This window comes from Anas platyrhynchos, chromosome 3, assembly GCF_047663525.1.
Source record: "Anas platyrhynchos isolate ZD024472 breed Pekin duck chromosome 3, IASCAAS_PekinDuck_T2T, whole genome shotgun sequence".
Taxonomy (NCBI): domain Eukaryota; kingdom Metazoa; phylum Chordata; class Aves; order Anseriformes; family Anatidae; genus Anas; species Anas platyrhynchos.
In genome coordinates this window covers 40,965,073-40,989,585 of record NC_092589.1, presented here as the reverse complement: position 1 = coordinate 40,989,585, position 24,513 = coordinate 40,965,073, and the positions used below count along the sequence as shown (strand labels likewise).

The 24,513-nt window shown below is 39.0% G+C and overlaps 1 protein-coding gene across 2 annotated transcripts in view; it reads right to left on the bottom strand.

The window, feature by feature from the left end:
- Positions 1-24,513, bottom strand: part of THADA (THADA armadillo repeat containing) — a 161,280-nt gene that overhangs the window by 38,976 nt on the left and 97,791 nt on the right. For both annotated transcript variants that reach the window (XM_027454105.3, XM_072035746.1), the window contains exons 30-31: positions 23,924-24,039; positions 8,729-8,814 (exon numbers count right to left, since the gene is read on the bottom strand). In XM_027454105.3, the coding sequence (XP_027309906.1) occupies positions 8,729-8,814; positions 23,924-24,039 (202 nt within the window). The remainder of the gene's footprint in view (positions 1-8,728; positions 8,815-23,923; positions 24,040-24,513) is intronic.

The window sequence follows — 24,513 nt, the reverse complement described above, 5'->3', positions numbered from 1 at the left end:
TCCCCTAGCTGTTCGTACCCCCTGGGTATTCCTAAGACTTGCAAGAAGTGCCTCGTGTCCTGTCAGCGTTGCTCTACAGTGAGGGACAGCTATGACAGCGAGCAGTGGCCCTCCTGTGAAAGCCAGGAGCTGGCCATGCTCCATGTTTCAGATCCGATGTTTCACTTGAATTTTGCAAGGCCAACATAGCCTCACCCTGTGTCGTCTTCTTTGGAAAATTATTTCCATACAGAAACCTGGCAGAGCTACTAGCTCCTAGAGCTCCTAAGCTTGCAGAGACTGCAATGCAATAGCTTTATGGCACAGATGCTCTCCTTTGGTGCCTATCAGACGCTTGTTCTCTTCTGGAAGCCTTTTGGATGACTTCTGTTTTTCCCATGTCGTTGTGAAGGACTGGGCAGCCTGGCTCATCTATTTTACAGAAGGTCTCTTCAAAATTGGATGTCTCAACAGGAAGACTGACAGCAAAATGCGATTGTCTGCATTTCTGCTTAGCCTCAGAGCGCCACAGAGCAAATCCTTCTACGTTCATCTTGTGGTCTACACATTCCAACACTCTCTTTCACACAAATACGTACAGAAGGAAAGACACCCCCCCCCGTCTTACTACAACGCGGTGGAAATATTCCTGCCTTCAACTTCATCTCTATGAAATCTTTCCTGGCTTTCATGTAAATGTTTTCTCTTCTGCTTAACTTTAAGTAAACTCTTTTCTTTGGCTTAAAACAAAGTATCTGACTAAACCAAAAAAGCACACTGGTTCCCAGAGTGAATGTCTGGTGCTGTTAAGACGCAGTAGAGGCACACTTTTATTTACAAACAAAAATTACTGTACAATTTTGACGACCAGCTGCCGCAAGAAAGAACAAATTTTGGCTGACGTAACATGGACCGTAGCAAAGGGCAGTCTATTCCAGGATGCCGAGAGATGCAGAAAAGCCCCTAAGAATTAAGTGGATTAATTTTTTTCCCCCCTTTAAGGATTGCCTCATTTGTGTGGGACAGGAAGGCTCTCTTCTAGGACGTGACACATCTTACACAACCGCTTGGTTCTACTCACCACAGCGCACGAACATCTCGCAGTCTTCCTCAATCCCTTCATGTCTGCAGCACTGAGATACGCACACAGCATCCGTATCATCAACAGAGACAACTAATACTTAGGAAAGTAGATCTCTAACTCAAAACATGCATTCCCTGTACTATTTCAGAAGAGTGTTTGGAAAAAATTAGTATTATTTTTGACAGTTAGGGATATAGAATTTTGACAGGGTTGTCATTTTGGGAGGGGGCAGGTTTGAAAGTTTGCTTTTTTATCCTATTTGTGATCAAACCATACTTAAAGTGAGTTACATGCTCATCCACAAATGACAGACATCATTTGAATTCCTTCTATATTTAAAACCTGAAGTTTCATCACCTTGTCAACCGATGTACAGCATTGGTTATGTATTTCTGTTAGACCAGGTAACTTTACAGAGATTATTTAGGCTACTTACAATTTGACACCTCTCTGTGAGGAGCTTTTTTACTGAATCTGTGATTATGATACATTTAAGTATCTTCACACTTTGGATAAATATTAAGATCAATTCCTGCATGCAGCCCCTCAAGCATCCATGCCATCTACCATCCTCCTACTAAAGGCTCCAGAAGACAAGAACAGAGTAGGGGGAAAGGGAAGAAATTATTACAGACACCAGAAATTGTACTGACACACTCTGAAGTCAGACAATAAGAATTACAATGGCAACAACATGTCGCTGCATCTGCAGCATGATGTTATGGGAAGGGAACAGGGTCCAAACAACAAAAACCTGGATATTCAGCACCAAGATCTGCAGGAAGTTGGAATCTCTTATGGACTGAGGAGAGGTTAAAATCCTTTGCACCCAAAAACTACCATCTATCCAAGGCTATCTAAAGAGGCTGCAGGAATATAGGGAAGGCTGAAATGTAATCAGAGCTAAGAAAAGATTTTCCTAGATGAGTATCAAGGAAAACTATTTTATTTCATATTTTCCCTTTTTATTAGAAGTGGATTAGGAGAAGTCACTGGTAAATGAGAAGAAAAAGCAAACAACAGAAAAGCCTCTTTTATTGCAATGCAGAACTAAGATAACTGTTTATGATCAGGGGAAGGCCATATTTTAAGCAGGATGTTTTCTTTTAAAGACTACTGCAATATCTTCAACATCAGAGAGTAAGCATCAGTATAAAGGGAAAGTTCTGAAAAGGGAAAAAAAAAAAAATGCACACCTGGTACTCGATCTGCCCCTAGCATTTTACTGTCTGTGCAATCCCAAATAACTCCCTCTATCTTGGCCCTCCAACGATCCAATCCTCAGCTCTTTCATTCTCCTGTCTGCCAGTGACGTGGGTATTCTAGTTTCAGCTTTATTTGGCACAGTCACGGAAATGCAGTGACCATGTTTGTGCTGGGCAATTCTGCCATCAACAGTGCTGACATACCTGGGAGTTATTGGCTGTTTCAGATGAGGTGCAAGCTTCATAACCCCAGAATCAGAGACTCATTTGGGTGTTTTAAAAAGGGAATTCAAACACCATGCTAAATCATCAAGAGCTGGCAATACCGATGATCTCTATAAACCCAGCACCAGAGAGTTTTCCATATGTAAAATGGGAAGCTACTTTGTCATCTTGAAGATCATCAGTTATGAGCTACAATGGAAAGGGAGGGTTTGTGTTTAAGATCTTATTTTGAATGCATGCTGGTAAAACGAAGCAACAAAAATGCAAGCCACCTTGATGCATCTTTAGCCCATAATGCTAAGATACTTCAGGACAAGCAGACCTGTATGGATTGAATTAGAGTATTGGTTACCTGTCTACACTTCCTTTCGACTTGTCTACTGCAATGTCAGCAGGCACAGACCATTCAGATGATACTGTAAACGTTTTAAATCTTTACTTTTCTCAAATCAAAACAGTAACACTGACCAAGTGCCACAGACGATACATTGGCACACTGAGTTTATATAATTTGTGACATAATGAACAAAAATTGCTTTCAATTTGTTCAGATGGATTTTTTTTTTCTAAGCTAATTAGACCAAATAATCAAAACATGCATTAGCAAACTGCCAATGTTTTTGTTCACAATAATTGCTTGGCTACACTTCTTACGAATTTAGGTAAAGGAAGTTACAGTATGATTAAAATAACTAACCTATTTATTCTTGCCAATTTTTTTACCATGTAGACATTATCAGATTCTAAGTTAGCCTGCAGGAAAACTCACCTTACTTACCATTTAGCTTCCTTTCAAAACAAGAAAAAGAAAGAAGTACAATATATAGCAGAAAATAAACTGGTGGGCACAACCTTCAAATGCTATTTGAAAGCCCTTTAACTATAATTTCATTCAGGCAAAATGTTTGAGAGATTGCTACTTAAAAAAAATATAATTGTGCTTTCATTGCAAAGCATCTAAACATTTATACATTATTTCTACCAATTCGTAACTTCAAATCAAAAAGACCAAGTGTATCTAGGAGAATGGTATTTCAATATGTTACTTAAAACACAGTATTTTGTCACATAAGAAAACACCAAGAAAAGGGGATAAGGATAAAAACAGTTGTACATAACTGCCCGTACTTCCAATCTCATACATAAATATGCAATGCTTTTTTAAAAAACAAAACCAAAAACAAAAACCACAGAATTATTCCAGCTGATCAAAAGGAGAATTTAAGAGTCTTAACTAAGCTGTACCTACAAAAGGTTAAGCTGTTTGGAAGACAGCAAGAAAATCGAAATGCTTGTTTCCAAAACTCAAGGAAAAATGTATTAGTGAGAGCAGAATACTGGCTGCTGCATTTTGATACCAAAACTGGATATTTATGAACAGGATTAATTATATAAACACTGAGTAACTTCGTTACCACTGACGACAACAACACTGGAGTTTGTTTAATCACAAGAACTTTTATAAATCTTTCCCCTACAAACGCAGAAGGGAAAAATGCCTGGCTAGACTTCAAGTGGCTTCTTCTCCTAAATTACTGATTCACAACTTTGGTTTCCTATTGAAATGTCTTCTCATTCTCATTAAACTCAAAATATTAATAAACTATACTCATGCATATAAGATAAAAGAATGACCAGACAGGATTATCTTTAGTAGATTTTCCCTTTCATTTTTTCCCTGACCTGTGTTTTGCACCCCATTACATTTATATTGACTTGCTTTATCGACACAATGGAATATTGTTTATGTAGAAATGTTTTGTTTTGTTTTTTAAACACAACACAGGGTAAAATGTGCTTTTATTAGTGAAGCATATTTTTGTGAGTTGTATCCTTCACAATTGGTACACAATACTATCAAAAAAGTGTTCTGAAATGCCAGCAAGAAAGAAAATCTGACCACTTTGCCTTTTGGCATTTGTCATCTGTTACAGACAGAAAGAGCATCCTAGATCTGAGCTTACACCACAGTGCACTGCCCTGGCTCCTGTGTTAGCAACATGGCAGGATCACAGCAACGCTCTCATCTTACTGTTTAGCTTCACACATGAATTTCCAGAAGAAGAATTAAAAGCAGGAATGTCTGTGACGCCTGTCAAAAGTTCAAATATTCAGAGAGGAATCTTATCCTCTGAAGCACTGTAACACAGCATAGCCTCTCTGCAGTCTGGAGTTCTGCCCCTTGCAAAGCCCATTTCTGAGAGCATCGTAGGATGCTCCAACCTCAGTTGGACACTACATATCCTCACCTGGATCTGTAGCATGACAGCTTGAGAGACCTCCTCCTGACTCCCACAGATCAAGACTTGCACGTTTACAAACACAGCTAAGGCTGGACATGCCTGGTAAATCTCACCTGGACTCGGAGGCATTTTTCCCCTCCAAAAATTCTTATGAGGGTTATTTGCTTCCTCCAGTGCTGTTTGAAGCGTGAAGTTTTGAAACTTTCCCATGTTCCTGAACAACCCACTTCGGTGCTGTTTCACCTATGGAGGAATAACTTAACTGCTCTTTAGCAGGATACAAGCAGCAGAAAATCCTCTGGGAGAGGACTGCATTGTTCCACCATTGTTCAGTCCATTGTTAGACTGGAAAGGCTTCAGACCTGTGATTCTGTAAAAACAGTTACTGTGGAAACAATACATCAAAGAGGTGTGCAAGAACAAATTGACTGCATGTTATTATTTATCACTATTAATACTGAAGCATCAGATGAGCATTAGCTTATCCTAGCTAATCGTAGATCTTGTAAGAATTTTTGTTTGCTTCCAATGAAGGAAAAAATAGTGTTTTTATCTAAATATTTTAACATTTCTGTTTTTAAAAATGGCTTGATTCAGTCTCTTCTGCATTCTAACTGCAAATGGTAACTGAAAAAAGCAAAAAAAAATTAAATAAATTACATAATCTTGGCATTATGTATTGTTTCTGTACATCAGAAGACCCTCATCAGGAGATGGAACAAAGGCTCCAGATTTCGCATATCAACTCAGGAAAAGAAAGCTGTATTTTCCAACAGACATGAATCAGGTAACATTTCTGTCCAAATCCACAAATCAGAATAACTATAGGGGTTTTTGTTTGGTTGCTGTTGTCATTGTTTTTGTTGTTGTTTTGGTTTAAGATAAATGATCTTAATTTGGCTAGCAATAAAAATTTAGCTGGAAAAAGATGCTTTTGGTATCCATTACTCCCTGCCCTCCTTATCTGACATTTTAAATTGTTTTGAATTTGTGAAGTAAATTCCCTAAGGGCTGTCCTGCACTTTAAGAGACAGATTTTATTAATTGAAGACAACAAATCACTTACAGAAAATAATCGTAACGTAGGAAAGGCCCAGACAGGGTTGTACACTGAAAATCTCTTTGTAATTGTAGCCCCTTTAGACAGGCATAATCAATTAGAAGTGGTCTGATTTTAACCAGTTGCAGACTCATTACATTGCATTCCCGTTTATGTTGATGAAAATCAGTTTCAGCCTGTGGCCTGGAACTCATATACAGCACTTCCTGGGGCCCCTTAGATAAACACATCAAGAAACAGTTTTATTTGGATTTGTCCTTCACCCTTTATTCATTGAAACAACTTTACAAATCAAGATTAAAACGGAAAAATTGGCTCACAACCAGAGATACACATGTATGAGTAAGATATTCGATCTCAGAGAAGTATAAAGCTTCAGTTAATAATTATTCCTTACAGAACATTTTAATGTGAGACTCAAAACATTCATTTTTAACTGCTGAGTTCAGTCTTTCTTTCACTATGTCATGGGACACTCAGGTTCTAGTTAATATAAACATATTACTTCTTCACTTCAGAAGTGCTTCTGCATTTGATATATAAAACTGCCCCTAATGTATCTTCAAGTTTTCAAAAACATATTTCCATTCTAAGTTCTTACTCTCTGTAGATACTGCCTGAAATGCATCATTTTAAATTTGTATAGGAATGAAATTTTTAAGTAAGACAATATTACTGATTCTGTGATTCTAATGAACTGTCCCTCAACAGAGAGTGTCTGCAAAAATAATTGCTCCCCTTCTAGAGAAACTCTTCTACCATACAGCACCCGCATTCAGAACACTCTGCATGAGCTCTGGAAAACAAATGAATCCAGTACAGCCCGTAATCCAGCCACAGCATGCTGCAGTCCCTCGGGCTCAAAGGGCTATTCTTCACTGGTCAGGGGCATTGAAAAAAGAGAGGAGTTTCCTGGCATGGAGAGGTCAATAGAGACCTTTGCAAATGTGCAGCAATTATTTAAAAAACAAAACAGACCAAAATCTAAAGAAAATAGAAATAGGAAACGAGTGATAAAGGATATAGGAAGCCCACTAAGTAAACAAAGGAAGAGCACTCACCTGGAAAAGGAAATACAGAAATAGAGTTGAGGGGTGAGTGATGAGAATCATCAGAAGCAGAGGAAAAAAATTTAACATGAAGAGAACACAAAAAGACTGGGATGATTCACATCGCAAGAGATTAAAAGGTAGAGGATAAGGATTAAAAGAAAAGTGTGAAAATGGATTCCAAAGAGGAGTTACTGTTAACAAAGTAGTTGTGAAAATTAAGAAAGATGAGCACAAATATGTCAAAAGGGATTTTTTGGGCTTTTTTTTTTTTTCCCAGATGTGACACAGAGCTAGATTTTTTGTTTGTTTTTTAATTTATTACAAAGGATAATCACCAAGGCCAGTGGCATATCAGGATTGACGAAAACTTAAGTAAACATACATTATAAGAAGGCAATTACTGATTATAGGTATAACCCACCCAAAATAAACATTAAGGAATCAGGAGAAAAACTCCTCCCTGCAGGCAGGCCATGTCGAAACTCCTAGTGCGTTCCTCCCTACACAGCATGTAGCCCTTATCTAAGTCACACATGGTGGTCAGTACGCGATGGAATGGGAACTATGGTGCAACATCATCTGGAAATTCCCTTTACTGATCAGTAGACCTTGGCATCTGGGACCCATGTGAGAGGCTGACTCTTCACAGGACATGAAAGATCTGACCCATCCCCAAGAGTCCCATATTGCCTTGTCTTCTCTGGTACAGTGGAACCCACATGTGAGAGTTGTTTTCTCTATATGTAAATTTATTAAGGGCTAGTTTCTGCATCAGCCTACCTGAACAAGTTCTTTCCTGACACAATCACCACCAACTCATCTTCCAGACAGCTATCGCTCTTTATGGGCACGTGGTAGTGCCAGTGCTACCCAACACTGAGCAACTGCTTGAGTTGCATGTTCACAAGAAAGCATATGAACAGCAAATATGGAATTAAAAGCAATACTTCTACCAAAGATCGGAGTAAAATAGCACCTGCCATACACCACAAACAAAAGGGATTAGTTTTAAAATGACCAGCCCTCAAAAGAAGACTATGTGACATGAAGAACTCTTCCAATGCATTAAATGCAGTATTATAGTTAGTCACTAATAATTTTAATGAAAAAAAAAAAGAACTATTCTTTAACTGCCTTCCTAGACTGATGAGGTAATTTATTATTCTGTTGCTTTTAAGAACTGAACAGAACAGGCACACAAGGAAGCTAGTTACACCTGACCTGAAGTTGCCTATGCACAGTCACACTCGGGAGGGTTTCCCGTCCTTTTTTTTCCCCTATAGCTTACAGTACATTTTGTGTTGCTGCAAACAACACATTGCAATCATTAAACCAGCTGATAATTCTGATTGGTCCTTCAAAAACTTGACAGTGATAACAAATCAATGTAAAAGAGAAATTTAGAGAAGTTCTCCTAGTTCTTTCTTATAAAATTTCTAAATATGAAAAAATGCGATTTGTCTGAAAGAATTCCAGGTGTCTCAGAAGGTCTCCATGGTTTTGGAGAAAGATTAAAGCAGGAATGTTCTGTGGTTTGTTTGTTTTCACGGCCTTGGTTCAACAAAACATTTTGGGAAACTGGAGGGCATGTTTTCTGCGGTTACACAGTTCTAGAATTAGGAATACTGCAAAATCATCGCTTCAGGCTTTGACCCAGAGCAGTATCCCATTCTTCTCATCGCCGGTCTCCAGGACTAGCTCTACAGAAGACACAATAAATGGCCCTTTTATATGAAGCAGTTGGATCACCTGAGGGACTCCAACACTCAGTGGGTACCGCACGTACAAGTAATATATTATTGTCTCTCTAGATTCAACACAACTTAGAAGTTTCCACATAGATATTCAATCTGATTTCTAGAGCAGCACATTTGACTTACCTTGCTTCTGGAACTTTCCCAGGTGAGTACTCAGCATCACAAGGACATCGAGATAAGCAGCTCTGGTCACCAAACAAGGATTTGGCCTATAAAATCAAATTAATTATGATGAAATACGTATATCATCCATGCTCAGAAACAACCAGTGAACCAACAAATTAGAAAAATGCATTACTGCAAGTGTCACTTGCTAGATGGACTGCCTTAAATCAGTTTTACTTAATTAATGAAGATCAACTACTCATCAAATTAGATTGCATGTGCAGAATGATTAGGCCAAGTTATCTAAGCTTCACATCCTGGTCCACTACAAATGACAGTTTCCCTAACAGAATCCCAACACCTTTCCCCATCCAAATCTCAGTTTATACATTTCATCGTTATTGGATACTTGATACTTCAGCTTGCCTTGGAAAGCCTTTATTTTGTGCATGGTTAACTTGTGTAATTAAATGCATTAACAAAAATAAATCTTCAGCTACTAATGTTTTCATTGTTTTTATGATGACTAGTGAGACATGCATGTTCTTAAAATTAGATTTATTTTTTTTTCTGGACAAGAATATAGGGGATTTTGTGCATATAATACAAATTGGTAAGAGGCTACTTCCTGTTCCATCTCCTCACGCAACAAATGATAAATGTTTTCTCTCCAATTAGAAATGTAAAATGAGGTTAGTATCTTTATTTTTCTTTATATTATTATCACTGTATGTTTCAGCCAGGAAAACCTTTCCTGAAGTATTACTTCATATGTGAACAGGAAATCCAGTTCAAAACAGAGAAATTATTCTGATGAGTCCAATGGGACTTGCTCTAAAACAAAACTTTCAGAATCAAGAGGCACAATCTTAAAGTATGACTAATTCTGTTCAATATTTCATTTTTATTTTATCTGGCACTTACTGTGTGTGTTTATCTTGACATTTGAAGCTCTTTTAAAAAATTGTTAATTAGTTACGTTCCAGCAAACATTCTGAACTTTGTAACATCTTTAAAATTCAGGGAAAAAAAAAAAAGTTTTTCAAGAAAAATATGTGATCATGACATGAAAATGAAAGGTCTGAGGATCTTGCGTAGAAGTTTGGCAGCTGTATCTGCCTGGGGAGAATTAGCCTATGTTCATGTTAAAAAGACAACTTCTGCCAGTAACACTACTCTCACCTTCAGTCATCAACTCAGTAACAACCTATGCTAATTCCATGGTCTACACTATTAGGTATAACACACAGTCAACTACAAGCTACTACTCTCTTTTTTAACAGATTTTTTTCTTTTGCATAAACAGTGATTTTTTTTTTTTTGAACTTCCTTACTAGTGAAGGACTCATGAGCCTCCCCAAACTCTTCCATGCTTGCCTCTTATCACTTGCCTTAAAGCACAAGAGCCAAAAGCCTGCCTGCAGAGAAGATGCAGACCAGTAAGAACCGAAACCATGAGAAGCCAAGGCAATTTCAATATGGCCTATTTTTGAAAAGCTGTATTAGGAAGATTTAATTTCTGTCCACACTGACTAAACAGAACTCTTTTCTGTATCTTGGGTATCCAGCTATTGGCAGATCTATGTGGAAAAAAAAAAAAAGAAGCAAAAACTACCAACAACAAAACAACCAAGAAATACTCTCAGGTCTCGGAAGCCAAACCCATGAAAAAAGGGAGAGACAGATGATCCTTAGAAGAAACTGGGACGTCTCCGATACCTGTAAAATGGATGAAAGCAGCCATGACAGATTTAAATTAAGATGAGGTTCATAATGGACCTACTGCACTTCAGCTCCTTTGAAAAGCTTGTTATTCACTCGCTTCACTGGGAAGAAAAATTCCAGCTCACAAACCTTGTCTTGGGAAAAACATGGCTGATGCAACCTTTACTGAAGAAGTGACAGCAGTAATACTGACACGTTTTTCATTCTGGTCCAGCTTTTAAGCATTTACTACATTCTGAGTACACGCATATGCATGTTTTGATTTTGAAATGAGGCTTTTTCAGCTTGGAACATGCCAAATGTTTGTTCTTGGCTTGCTCCATCGCTCTGGTGATGCTAGTGAATTCTCGGCCGTATGCGCCAGACGGACACAACAGGAAATTCGGTTTTCCAAAACCAAGAAATTTCAGCGTTGTTCAGACTGTAGCAGAAAGCTCAGTCTTCAGGACAATCAGATTTTGATTTGCATAACAGATCTAGGAGCCAAAAATCACATGCTGGACATTTCAAATGATACACTGTGCAGTATTTAAGATGACCTGTTCATGCAGAACTTAAACAATGAGAACGGAAAGAGTACAAGATGTTTCTGGTTTAACGCAGATACCCAAATAAACTGGTGTTCTCGTAAACAAGCTTTGAGGAAATCTGTCTCTAAACAAGAAAGTCACAGTGGTAGCAAGGGTGGGAGCTCTAGGCATCTGGAACAGTGTTCCTTCAGTTGTCCAAACCCCAAAAATTAGTTCCCTTCCCTTCCAACCTGAATATTAATGGAAATAAATACATCATACGCTCACTCCAGATGATAAGCTGCACCTGAGCTAGAGACTGGTAGGACTCTCATATCTCGGGGTATGTCCACACAGAATTTAGTATGGATCTCAAGACACTATATTGTACTTAGCAGTAGTGTATAATTAGTAGTACTGTACTGGCACAACCATGTGTATGTACTACTAGCAGGCTAGGGATGTTAGCACAGAGATCCACGCTGTCCTTGTTAAGGTAATGTTTTGTCTAGCTTAGGAGGTAGGCTGGTATAACAAGAGCACATCTGTGAAGTCAAACAGCTGTAGTACTAAACAGTACTAACAGTACTAAAGACCTCGTGCTCATTGTGTAACACGTCCAGAAGCCTCAAAACACAATTTTCAGAAGTTCATCACATCATTTTTTGTTTTTCTTAGGATTCACTTCATAGCCAGCCTACCTCAGGGATCTCACTGAGCTCTGAAGAGTGCTCTACAGTTTCCAGCACAGCTTCCAGATGCTGTAACTTGGCTGTTGACTTCCCAGGTGGCAATATAAATCAGCTCACAGAGGACCACTGAGTTTCATTTCACCAAGAGCCAGCATGAATATTTCAACATAGCTGACTGAAGAGAGGACAAAGCCTGTCCTGAGGACTGAAGTCAGTTCAGGCTGCACTGAGTAAAAGGTAAAAAAGGTAAGCACCGTCACAGGCTTTCCCTGCCAGGTAGAATGGGAGAAGACACCTGCAACCTTCAGAAGCACATGCAGAAACTGAAAGGATCATTGCTTAGAAAGGATCAGGCCCAGAGGTAATGAGTTTCTAATTTCATAAAGAAGAGCAAAACAATGACAGGAGAAGCTGCTGTATTCCCACTAGATCATCATGAAACCCAACAGAAGATGCAAGGTGACTGAAACAAATGAAGTCAAAAATGCTGAAGTTCTTAAAGATTTTAAAGGACCTACAGATTTTTTTTTTTTAATTCCCCTAGGGTCCAGTGTAACAGTATTTTCCAATTGGAAAAAAAAAAAAAAATATATATATATATATATATAAATTATTCTATTATTTTCTTTTATTTTTAAAGGTGTGGCTGAACTGCCGATACAAATTTGAAAGTACAGTCATTGCGTTCCGAACTATTAATTTTGACACATTCCAGCAGGTTTCTGGATTAGACCCTGAAAACACCATGTTCTAAAACTGGCCAATTTCTTATCATTAAGGCTGAGCAAGTAATTGGCAATGAGGTTGTCAGACTCTGCAATATCATTTTAAGTTGTGGTATGTGAATATAAAATTAGAAAACACTTGGAGGTTGCTTGCAGAAAGAATCCTTTTCTTAACTGTTTGAGTCCAGGGATTTTTTACTTATTTATTTATTTTTTTAAGATAAAAGGGTTAACAAAATTAAATACTCTTTTTAAATTAATGGGCTCGTGTTCAAACACCTACAAAGAGGACCAGTTAAAGCAGTCACAGAATACTGTGTCACTGGAGTAACAGTAAGCTATGTGTATTAAACAAGAAGCAGACTGGTAGGTGAATCAGGAAGCATACCCCTCACAAGATATTCCCTCTCTGTAAATGTAAATTTAAATCACCATGTCCAAAAGTTTCCCGTGCAGTATTGCATTTTGGTCCAGCTGGCTTTGGAGCCTTACAATAAGGCTGGGTCTGGTTTGATTTCTGTGCCACCTTTACCATCGACTGCACCTTAGGCTTGTGCAACATGCAATCGATCCTAGACTCTCAAGAGGAGGAGCTCCACAAATATTATCTTTAAAGGTTTGATTCACCTTCTACAACTGAGTCATGCTCAATTCAAGGTAGTCACTGGTTTGCTGACTCTGGACAGTAAATCTGACACAAAACAAACTGGCATTTATTGAAGCAATCAGCAGTATTTGGTCACAGACTTCCTGCTCATACACAGTTCCAACTGCATCAGGAACATATGGCTTAACTTCTCATACTCATTGTCTTTTCTATTACTGCTCATTTTAAAGAAGATCAGCATTAATGAATTACAGAGCCAATTACCTTCTCTTCCAAGGGAAACAAGGGAGAAAGAACATGGAGAGCTTGGAGAGCTCACCAAGTTGGCCTCGATTCTGTCAGAACACTGGGAAAACAATTAAACTAAATTTATAGCCTCTTGCTCCTCTACTCACAAAGGTCTGAAGACCATCAAAATTTCTACATATAAATGAGGAAGGCTAAGGCACATTTATGTAGAACAAGTACCAATGAATTTTTATGCACAGCTTCTGAAGATTCCCATTCTCTTCTCAAAAGCCCAAACTTCCAACAAGGCTCAGTCAGATGACTAAAAAAGACAAATATTTGTCTCCTGGAACGTTCCTCTTTTTCCGAAAAAAGCATCACCTCACTTAGGTATAAACAACAACAGTAACAATAATAATATCACATTTGTTACATAAGTAAGACAGATACAAGTCACTGATTATGAAAAGGAAGTTAGTGGTGCTAATAAACTAATACCAGTTTTCAGTTATTCTATACTCAGTGGAAATTCAGTATTTTCCAAAGAGGCAGAGCTCTTTGCTCATAGTCTTTCCTCATACGGAAACAGATGTTGCATAACTACTAGCAGAACAAGAACTATAAACATACAGCAACTTATATTTACTAAACATCTAATGACATAAAAATCAAAGCATATTTGCTCAAACTCAAGCGAACAAACACTTGTAACGAATTTCAAACGCTACCTGCCAGATGATGCCTGTTTAGCAAAAGCCCCGAACATCTCTCCTGTGAGTTAGTTACACATACCTTAGTGTACTTATCTAGTTATCCTAGGGACACCCAAAAAACACCTGTGGAAAAGCTCTGAGAAAAGTTCTGCATTTTGAAGCTTCCAAGCTTTTCAGAGTCAGAGTGATTTCAACTCTTCCAACCCGTGCTGATTTACGAATACAAGCTAATCTCGTTTGTTAAACTTGAATTTAGTATTAAATAACTTTAAGGTAATATTAAGAACAAAAATTCAAATACATCTCCCCCTAATAACATGTAATAGGTGAATCACCTTTAGTCACAGTAAAACCATATTAAGTGCACAGGGTATCAGCATTATTTTTTTCCCAGAGTAAAGTACAGTGTTTATGTTTATTAGACTTCAGCTATGTCTAATCTACACACTCACATTGGTTACTTGCAGCCCCAATCTTTAAAAGTTGATGATGCGATTTCGCTCATGAATCAAGCTAATGTGGAACTCCGGTCAAAATTACACAACTTACAAAGCTGCCTACAAATCCCTGTATTTTGTCCAAAACATTCACAAGACGCTCGTAAGTGTCTGGGTAAAGAAACCAGTGCCAGCAAGACTACAAGGGCAGCTCTTCTGAAGGCCGATTCACTGCTGCCTTGAGTACAAGACAACACCCATCCTTATGACTTGGGTAACTGTTTTCACATTGGTTTTCAAAGCTAACGATTAATTACATGACCTGCCTACTCCTTATCTGGTCTTTAATGAAAAAGTCACTGTTGCTGGAATGCCGTATGTTTCTAGAGCATTTGGAAAGGCTGAAAAAAAAACTAAAATTCCTGAGAACACTCCTTTGCGGCATTAAGCTTTTCAGTAGTGTTTTAGGAAAAGCCTCGTGTTTAAAGAAAAAAAAAAAAAGAAAACCTGCAACAGCTAAACACCATGCTGTTCTTCTGCTTAAGTAATGTATTATTGTCTAAAAAAATACTCTAACATCTATTAAGTTTAATATTTCAGCTGGCAAAAAAAAAAATCAGGTTGTTGCAGTTGAATTTAAGCCTCAAATTCTACTTTCTTACCACCAGTATTAGGTAGAGTTTTTGCTTCCAACAGACAAATCAAATTGGTTTCATAAGGACCATATTCTATCAAATATGCAGGATACTTCAAAAGCCTTTGCACAAATTTTACTGTTTCTGAACTTCAGAAACTTCTCTGGCAAGTCGACATTTTGCATACGATGGAGACTGGAATTCCATCTTTAGCCGTGGTACCTGAGGGAAGAATTCTGACTGAGGTCCAACATGTTCTCACATCAGCTGGTATGTATGGACAACATCTATGCAACTTCCCATTTTGTGATGCATCTTCCTATTTTGTGTTTCACAGCTTTCGTCTTCCATAAACTCACCTTTTCAGCCTGGCCAACTGGTAAGTAAATTTGAGATTTACAGTATATCTTTTCTCCCTATTAATTTCCAGCTCACGTCTTCCTGAAGAATGGCAAATCTCTGCCAAGTATTTTCTTTCTTTCCATGGACTGATTCTTCTTCTGCGGAGCCTGCAATTTGCTCCACAAAAATACAATTCCATTTGAAGGGATTTACTCTGCTACATTTTTTCACTAGTAGACACTTACGCACTCTACAATACGGTGCATGATGTTCAGTTACATTGTTGGGAATATTTTTGTAGGACTTAAATTAGGAAGGGGTACTTGACATTTAAGACAGACACAAAACAAACAAAAAAATCCCAGCCATCTCCCTCACCAATTTGGGAAGACCTGGATTAGAATCGTCAGCTAAAAATCTTCTAAATGCACCACAAAGTGCATCTCCTGTGATGTTTGAATCTTGATGAAGTCAACTCAACCTAACCCTTAGGGGGTAGCCCACAGGGAGTTTTATCCTTACAGTGTTGCTGATGAAGCAGGCCAAGCTGGCCTTGTACTGACCACGCAGAGAGATGTGGAAAATAAGCATTTGTCACTCATGGCAACCACAAAGCTTATGGAAATCACGTCTACACATATAACAAGTAGCTGATTAAAAGATAAATCTCCTAACATTTTGGTTAGTAGCTTTTCAACTCTGCACTAGTCTAAAGACTGTTTTTTGGGGGGGTGTATTTCCTTAGAAGGCAACCTTCATATTTTAACCTATTTTCTCTTGGAGCCCATGCCACGTAGCACTGAAACAAAAATATCAAAAGATGCATGGCCTTCCTCTGTTCTTCTTGAGGAGACATTAATAATAGATTTAATTATTAAACTTTGGCCATAACATTTTTAACCATGTAATACAAAACCAGCACATCAGTGAACATCACGGCCAATAGACCTAAATGTTAATGGAAAGCATTTTTAAAAAGTACAGCAAAAAAACGAAGCCTACGCTACCAAGTAATCCTTGCTGAGTTCCTGGAAGTGCAGGAACACCCGCACAGAAATACAAACATCGAGTAACAGGGCATCTGATTGCCTATTTGTGCTGCTACTATCTTCTTGAAGTAATTACCATGTGAAAAGCCCCCTTGACTTGCTATAAGACCTTCCAAGTCACTATAAGAGTGACTTGCTATAAGATCAGCTCATCCTGCATTATAGCAGACGTTTTTTTCTCCCAAGGGAAAGCTGCTGGTCTGGTGCTTTAGGTGGGAGAATAACTCCAAAGCCAGATGACTACGTTGCTGTAATGTCAGTTTACCTGGTAGGTGCACTGTGATATCACCAAGACCTGCCTGAGCTTCAGCCATTAAAAAAAAAATAAATAAATACACTGTGCTCTGGTTGTCCTTGGTGAATGATGCTGGAAGGGTGTGGGTTTTTTTTTGTTGTTGTTGTTTTTAAAGCATACCAGATTGATAAAATAATCCTGTTTTCTTTTTTGTTCCCTTAATGAGAACCACCTGTGATCCTTTAGCAGCCTCCTAAAAATATGAGAGGTCAAACAAATCCCATGTGCAAATTTAATGAATTTTACCTAATTAAAACTCTGGTTTACTTATTGGAAATCATTTTCAGACATAAGCAAGGATTTATGCCCTAAACCTGTAACTGTAATGTTTTGTGCCTACTCTGGACATTGCAGTGGTGGAGAGAACACATCTTCAGTAACGTTCTTCAGTTCTTAATATTCCCTGACTTTGCATATTTAAGCTAGGAGCATATCCGGGAACAGGAGTCGAAGAACATTTTATCTTATGCAAAGTACATCTTCAACTCCAGTCTGAAGTTAAAACATGTCTATACTGATATCCAAAGCAAATGTTCCAAACCAAGCAATCATCAACTGAATAAATAAGCAATTTGTAGCTGTGTTAAGGATACTAGTGAAAGAGTGGATTTGGAGCAGTGCAGAAACTTGCCTTAGTCTGCTAAAAGCACGTAAGGTCTAAATGGAAGCCTCCAAGAACACATTTATAAAGAACGACGTAACTGTTATGACTGTGCTCTCAAAAGAAGTAATATAAAAGACAAACTACACTAAATTAGGCTCATGGCTCAGTAAGTGCAGATTAATAAATTACCACTGCACACCTGATGTGCAGCAACTGCTCACACTGGTATGCTTAGCTTCCAGCTGGAACAGGACAAAAATCATTCTCCCTCGATGTTTCGCTTGTGTAAGAGTGTACACGAGAATTACTGCTCCAGCCCAGCTGACAGAAAGCAACCTCTTGATTTAAAACCTTGTAAAAAGATTTCCATAGAGGCAGGCTCAGTCATTAGAACTATTTTCAGATTTGAACGCAGCTGTGTAATGCATATAGACCACAGATCAAAGATAACTTACTTCTGAAAGTATAGATTTTAAAGACAGATACGGAGGAGTGGAAAAGTTAGAAAACAGGAAGGTGACAGAGATGGCTTTTGAAGGACAAGAAGGTTTGTCCTTCAAAAAAGGACAGAGAGGAAGAGGCAAGGGGTCTATCTGAAGAATTGGTCAACTCTGCTAAGGAGTTCTTCTTGCTTGTTGCCTTTTTGCTGTTCTGAAAAGTTTATACACCCCTCCCCAGTTCCCAGAGAACATCCTCCTTTCAAAGGGGCTATTGCAAACCTGCAGAAAGTCCACGGTCACTTTGTGTCTACACCTAAATGTGCCTGCATACACCCCTGGAAACTCTTCGTGCTGCTACCATTAGAGCACAAAACACGGTCTGCTCATTAGAAATGACCTACTGTCTGGCCAAAGAGACAGCAAGAAGAATAAAGACGTTATTTGGGTTACACTTCTTGAGCCACTAAGTCCTGAAACCATAGTGAAGCCACAAGCCCAAACACCCTTAGCAGGAAATCCCTCCTAAGACCGATTCCCTGCCTGCTGTTGTTCACACAACCCTGCCAAAAGCTGGTGGGAAAGGGGACAGCAGAGGCTTGGTGGAACGCCCCAGCCATCAGCTTGGTAAGTTATTGTATTCTGTAGCATTATAAAATGCACGTGGGATTTCCCTCATTCAAAGCACGTCTAGCTGGACCATCCTGGAGCCAGCGTGGAGAAAGCTGAGCAGCAAGTACCTCAGCTGGCAGTGAACCTGGGTTTGAGCTCAAGGCTTGAATCACTCTTGCATGTGCCTGTTAAGTGAGCTTGAACCTTGTGCCCTGCCATCAGAGGTATTTCAGAGGCCCACTGGTATTTCTGACAGCCCCATCCAGGACGCAGAGGGCTCAGAGCAGCTCAGCAGAGCAGGGGGCACTGGGGTCACAAAGCTGGGTGGGTGCACAGCCGGCAGGCAAGCCGTGCCAGACCAACCAGTGACTCTTTGCAAAATGCAAAGCCTGGTGGGTTTAGACAGGGCTACTCCACACTAGTTTCAGGAAAGCAGCCCTAAAAGTAAACTTTCCCAGCGCAGACAAGCTCTCAGCTAGGAAACGGCACATGACTAGAGGTTAGCAGCATAGATTATTTGACGTCTGGCAGAGCCTCAAAGTCTTTTTCCCCCTCCTGTGGTCTCCATTAAGAATGTGGGGAGGTGGGGAGGGGGGAAGCAGACTGAGAGCACTGTGGAAGACAGCATCCTACAGCAAAGCTGTGCAACGCCGTTTCACAATTTTTCCAATACCAATATTTTGCCATGCCAAAGGCTACAAGTGAAACAAGACAGGTATTTCCGGGACTTCTGTGCAGCAAATCACCAGTTCCAAAGGCTGCTCTTTCAGCTCTCTGTATTTATGAAACAGAAGGCACCTCGAGTTCGCCTTGGAGCTCCTTGGTATGCAATTGAGTTTTTTTTTTTTTAAAAAAAAAAAATCAAGTTTTTATTTTTAAGTCACATGAAAGAGCTTTGAAATCTTTCAAGGGCTGATTATTTTTTGAAGCTTTCAGTCTGCTTTCCGCCACTTCATTCCATCACCTCGGTCCTCAAACGAGACGTATTTCATGCACTTCGGAACATTTGTTCTTCTCAAACACACCGCATCTCTCATCTCTGCAGAAAAATACAACCAATACCCAAGGTGGGGGGAGCAATAACATTACTGAACCACTTTAAACTCTTTAGACCAACAAACAAACCCATTTCTAAAGCAAACTAAAAAATGCCAAGTGAAGGTAAACCTGTAAACGAAATTTCAAGCTTCATCTCAAGAAGCGGATGGAAGACAGGGCTCTCTCATCCAAACATCAAAAACAGAAATACTGCTTTTCAGTACTCAGAGAGGTTCGTATTTAAAAGATATGCACAAAACAACAAAGGTGGAAAAAAGATGCTTGCTCTTCTGATATTCTAATATATGATACAAAAGGAAAAAAGCAGCCATGTCCCATTCACCTTGTAAGTCTGCCTTAACAGACAGAAAATACCAGTGGAAGAAAAATTACTATTTTTTCAAAATTCTGCGTGGGGAAACTGAGCCTTTTTTTAATTCTCTAAAGCAAAATCTGATGGGGGCAAAAGGAAGGGAGGAGACAAGTATGTTAACAGGGAATAATGCAATAGCTTCTCAAGCTATTTTACACCACTGATCGCAATCTGAATTAGGTTCTTGTCCTACAAAGGTAGAACAACCCAATAAACCAAAACCCACCGACCCCCCAGCTCAGCAGACAGATGGAAGATCACTGCTTTTCAAGTGTCATAGTCCTAGTGTATTCCGACACTTCTTACATGGAGTAGCTTCCAAACCTGGATTATTCTTGCCATGCTCCCCCCCAGTTCTCCAGCACTGTTTTGAGATGAAAAGACCAGAAGTGGCACATTCCCGCTGCAGCTGCACACTGGTGGATAACATGCTTTGCTTTGTTCTCCTTCTTTTCTTTACCATCAATTTTTGGTTTCCTGTTTCAGTCTGCCTCTGAGCACTGCACTAGTATTTTTATGGAACAAAACACATTTATCACTCCGAAGTCATCTCAGACCACCATCACACCACATGCAAACTTAGACAGATATCATCACTTTTTCCATGCAACTTTCATCCATCTTGCTATCATCGTGATACTCAATCTCCTAAGACTACAGCTCCCTACAGCTGGCTTTTACTTTCACTACATTAAAAAATCACCAAATAGAAGACATTTTGGCACTTCACTATTCACTGCTTCTTCCAGGTCACTGATGAGTTAAGCGTGACAGATCCTAACAAACCCCTATTGGTCCCACCATGCAAATTCAACATTTTACTCCTACCTTTCGTTTCCTCTTGTAACCAATAATCTGACGATTCAAAGATCTGCGCCTTTATCTCTCAACTGCTTAATCTCTTTAACAGCCATTGGCAAAGGATCTTGTCTGGTGCATTTTGGAAATCAAAGCAGATCAATCATATCATCTTTATTTATGTGTTTGTTAACTCCCCCAAACAACTCTAACAAGTTAGCAGGGACTACCTTTATAGAAAACACACTGACGCTGTGCAATAAGCACAGTTGTATGCTAAGCGACCTCCCAAAGCTCCTTCAAAACAAAACAACAACAAAACAAGCCCACCGTCCTTCATCACAGAGCCGTTCTGTTCAGCTCCACAGAGCCAAGTACCTGTGGTAAAGATGCACACTGAAATGGACACAGAGGGATAGAGCACGTACTAATGGAGCCCCTTACCTCCAATCCTTCTCCCCCCAAGCTAGCCCAAAATCCTGTATGGAATATTGCTAGGAAGAGTCCAAAAAACAGAAAACTTTCACTTTTCATCTGTATTTTTAATTTATAGCAAACCCAATCCCCCGCCCCCCTGAATTCCTTGAAATCTTACAGAAGGTCAATGTTGGCCTCTTCCTATTTCCAGTCTGTGGGATCCATCACACTCAAACACATCAGCACTGAGAAGCACACAAGGCTGAGACACGAGTCAAACAGTACTAGGATACTCACTGGACAGTCCAAGAAAAATAAGCAATTATTATCGTTATTGCTATTCTTAATGTTCCTCTTGTTGTAAATAAAAGTTATTAACATTACTGAGTTTGATTGCGTAACATTACCAAATGTCCCTCTGAATGTTATGATGTCACGTCGATTGCCCTCCTTCAAAATGACTTTTACACAGCTAGAACGCTGCCATGACAACTGTCAAGCAAAGCAACAGAAAGGTGAAAACACCAGCCTCAACTCTCACTTGGTGTGAATCAATTTCCCTTCAGTGCAGCTATAATTACATTCTACCTGAATTCTCAGACAGATCTATGGCATTTTCTGAAATTTCCCTGGATATTCCTCTTGGGACAATCATTCTTGAAGTATAATTCTCAAATTTTCGTTAAGTTATTATTTGCATCTTGCAATAGTCATAGTAGCCATGACTAATCTGAGGGAAGCTGCCAGGTTCTCTAACCAAAACAACCAGGAAATACCCTGCATTCAATATCTTTTTTTTTTTTTTTAATCATACCACAGTGAACATGTTTATCTTGAGTACAAACTTAACAGGCAAGTAATTTTTTTTCAGCTTTATTATTTATTGTAGTCTTAAGGTGAAAACACATTTGGAAGCAAATTTGGCTACCAAATATTTAATGGATACTCGCTTCCCTTTTTCACATAAAGGAAGGGAGAAAAGGGGAGAAGGAGAAACCAGAAAACACATCCTTGCCTCAGTGTGTCTAAGGACACGACTGCATGGGCTTAGAGAGAACGATCAAGTACATTAGAAATTTGCAAAAAGCGCTTCTGTCTAAAAAAACACCACCAACAACACCTTAATGTAGTGTTGCAAATCTATATGCTTTTAACATATAATTTGGGAATTCTGGCAGAAAGACTTTAAATGTGTATAAATATATATATATATGTGTGTGTGTGTGTGTATAGCATTAACTGTGTAATTAAGAATGTATGAATATGAAAATGATTTTTTTCATAGAAAACAGATAGAGAAACTATATCTATTTAGGCAAATACTGATTCCATGTACCACAACCTCAGAGAGAGACAGAAAGCATTTTCATTCTCAGGATACTACAAAAAAGTTAGTACTAATATGACAAATACCTTAAAAAGGTGAGTTATGAAAAACTACTTTGAAAACATAGAACTTTTAAAAACAACAGTATCTTGCAGCATGGGGTTCCACAGCTGAACTAAAATTACATGAAAATCTTCATTATTTTGTTTATTTCAGATCTGCCACCTTGCACTGGAAGGCGTCCTAACCATCTGTTTCCCTTTCCATGTGACTCGCAGCATGAAAAATGTTTTCCATGTCATCCCCCAGTTGTCCTTTTTCCAGGCTAAAAAACGTATCTCAGCATATTTAGTCATTCTCCATCTAGAAACCATTCTGTAGTCATCACCAGTCTTTCTACTGCTCCTCATTTCTACTGTACCTTCTTTGGGAGTTACACAGTATTCAAATAAACACTGGCTACTAGATAAACTAAGTCAGGATGTGTGTTCTCTGTTTGTTCTCCATTCCTTTTATAACAGTTGACCCCCCTCTCTTCTTGGGCTCTACTGAGAATCGAGGCAACTTTTTTTTCCACAGTGCAAGGTCAAGATCTTTCTCTGAAGTGGTAAAAATCTGGTCAGAGTTGACCACGTTTGCCCAAATAAATAAAGTTCAGACTGCTTTATTCATGAGCATCATTTCACAATTACTTACACCAAGTTTTACCTGCTATTTCGTCATTCTCACTCCCACTCAGAAGACATTTCTATCTCTTGAAGATCAACTGTAACTCCATTCCCCCATTTCACTTAACACTGGCAGTGAAATGCTAATCACCTCCCTCCTCCAAATCACTTGGATTTTGCATTTGATGATCACAAAGCAACCTGTGCTTCCATCAGAGATTTTCACTGGACTTTACTGGTGACTTCCTTCCACTGCGCAAACTGTACTGGAGAATATTTTACCCACTTACCGATGCAAGAACTTGCGCCCCCCTTCCATAACAATTGCTTCCTTTAAAATTTTTGGTGAGGAACATTCAAAAGCAATTGCTAAGATCAAGTGCATTTCCAACAGAGGGAAAAAAGAAAAAAAAAGCATGTTTCTTGAGAGCAGTGTGCAGCCCATCTGAAGATGGCCTTCTTTTACAGAAACCTAAGGATAATGTTCCCAGAGCTGTCTTGAATTGTTTGTGGCCAGCTAAGTACTTTTGACAGTTTCAGCAAATGCTATAACATTTATCTACATCTCTTTTTGTAAAGGCCAAGTCAGAGAACGTAGCATTAAAATATGCATAGTGCATTTTTCTTAGCCCAGAAGCAACATTCATCCTTTCCTCAAAAGGGTTGCAACTGTAGACATTCTCATCCAAAATGTTTTTGTTTGTTTTTGTTTTAAATGACTGGACTACAATACTTAGCTGAAAACGAACTAAAAGAAGACTGAAAAATAAGAAAGCATTTGTAAAGAATACAGATGTTTTTCATCCCTTAATATTTGGAAAAAAAAAAATCTGGATTAAAAAAAGAGAATCTAAATTTTACGCAATTCTTAGAGAAATAAATACACCCGCCTTTCCAAAATAAAATAAATGAGCCCAGCCCTTAAAACATTAGCAACCTATATGTACAAATATATATGCATATATCTTGTGTTTTGTCTTACCTTTTAGCCAGCCACAGTTTGGTTCCTATACAGGTAATGATGTCACCCAGTCCCCGCTGAAAGTCTGAATTAACAAACTGTTTTGATTCCAAGTATGACTGCAGCAAGTGAAAAACCTAAATCAAAAAAAAATCAAAAAAATCAAATCAGTTTCTAGGCACTGCTTTTCCTCCAAACAGTTCAAATGAAAACCACCTGCAAAATGAACAACTGTTATTCAGGCAAAAACATGCATTCATCTGGCATAAGAACAGATGGAATCCCTAAATTGCAGATTCTTTAAAATTCCCTTTATCACAGCTAGTAAGCAACACTACACAGAAGTGCAGGAAGATGCTAACTAACATCCATGGAGCGAACAGAGCACAGCCTGCTGAACGCCAGTACTACTGGCCCTCGCCAACCTGAGCATCCCTCAGCTTTCCACCTTTTCCTGGTGCCATCTGCTCACTGGTGCCAGCAGAAGCAGCCGTGGAGCACGTTGGCAGCCTGGCCTGCTGGAGGGGTTGGGGCTGTTCGCACTGCACGAGTACAACCAAGGAGACAGGCGAGGGTGGAGAGCTGCAGCAAAGGCAAATGCCACATAAGTC